Source organism: Papaver somniferum, chromosome 5 (assembly GCF_003573695.1).
Source record: "Papaver somniferum cultivar HN1 chromosome 5, ASM357369v1, whole genome shotgun sequence".
Classification (NCBI taxonomy): domain Eukaryota; kingdom Viridiplantae; phylum Streptophyta; class Magnoliopsida; order Ranunculales; family Papaveraceae; genus Papaver; species Papaver somniferum.
Window position 1 is genome coordinate 58,133,436 of NC_039362.1, and position 1,498 is coordinate 58,134,933.

At 40.9% G+C, this 1,498-nt stretch overlaps 1 protein-coding gene across 1 annotated transcript; it reads right to left on the reverse strand.

Annotated features, from left to right (window-relative positions):
- Window positions 1-573: 573 nt before the first annotated feature.
- On the reverse strand, window positions 574-1,100 carry LOC113279089 (H/ACA ribonucleoprotein complex subunit GAR1-like). Its single transcript, XM_026527800.1, has 2 exons — window positions 1,095-1,100; window positions 574-1,014 (listed from the first exon to the last, which is right to left on the reverse strand). Exons 1-2 carry the CDS (start codon window positions 1,098-1,100, stop codon window positions 574-576), a joined length of 447 nt encoding a protein of 148 aa, XP_026383585.1.
- Between the last annotated feature and the right edge of the window lie 398 nt (window positions 1,101-1,498).

The following is a 1,498-nucleotide window of genomic DNA, read 5'->3' on the forward strand; positions in this document are numbered from 1 at the left end:
TATAACGGCTAGGAAGTATCTAGGTCGACCAAGACGTAAATACATTTACGGATATAAAACCCAACTGTTATTTCAGCACGGCTTGGATATCTAGCCGTAAACATGAGTCATTGTAGTTCAGGGAATTCAGACCAAAAACGGCTAGGTATTTCCCAACCGTTAATACCACACGGACGGGTTTCCTAACCGTGGAAAGCTTTACGGCTGGCAGTTTCTAACCGTATTTAGTTTTACAACTATGAAAGTTTGTTTTTCAACATTTATAGGCATTTTCGGCTAGGTTTTGTGAAGCAACGACCTAGCCAAAAATGCCTGAAAAAACAATGGTCCTCATTTTTCTTAGATTAAACACATTGAAAGACTAACATTAAGTCATAAATGCAAAGTTATAAAAATCCATCCATCTCAATTCTTAACCAAAGAACGAAAACAGTAAAATGTCAAAGGCTTAAATAACAAAATATTCACGAAGTAAAATACTAAAAAGCTAGTAGATTGTCATTCACTTGATTCACTTGATTCCTCCCCAGAAGACTCTTGTAAAAACGCAACCAAATCGTCCTCTTGGTCCCGTTAAACAATTGGTTCTACAACTCTAGCCTTTTTACCTCCTTTACCTCCTTTTCCCTTACCAGCTTGAGTGGGAGCCTTTTTACCTCCACCACGTCCACCTCGAGCAGCACTTGTTCCACCACGGCCTTCTTTTTTTCCACCTCGAGCACTTGATCCACCTCGAGCACTTGTTCCAGCACGACCTCCTTTTTTGCCGCCTTTTCCTTGCTTTGATGGAGCTTGCTCACGGGAGGGAGTATCCGAGTCGTCTCTAGAGGAAGGAGACCTAGCCCTCTTATTTCTCCTTGATCGGTCATCTTCTTGAGGATATAAACCTACTTTCTCAGGGAGTATTATGCCTTGGACTTGATTCCGAAGTAATCTTAGTTCAGGGACGGTTAACTGCTCTCTCGAATCAATCATACGAGTGATGTCCTTGGACACCCAATTAACTCTTTCAACCTATTTTTCATATCAAATACACTTATTCATAGCTAATCAACAAAAAAAACATTTATAAACATAATTAGTAGTATACATACCGCCATATTCTCCCATTCATTTTGTTCATTTATCTCTTCCGCTGATTTTGAACTCTCTTCGCCGCTTTCTTCAAATATCTCTGCGCCTCGGGATCCACAATTTCCATATAATGATAAGCCCAGTGTTGATACCGTTCCATGTAATTGGTATCCGCTTCGGATGTCCCATGAGAAACTTCAAGCCCTCTTCCACTCATTTGGTTTGCCGGTTGGGAACGAGCATTCCAATCTTCGACCGACGGAGCTATTGTTGTTGCATACTTCAATCTGACATCTTTGTCCTTAAATATGGAGTTGGCTACGCTCAGTGGAAAACGATATTCTTGAGGTACAATTTTCTGGACAAAACCTAATTGGCGGAGCGTTCTACGAGGATCCAAAATGACGAACCCGGTTGAATGAAA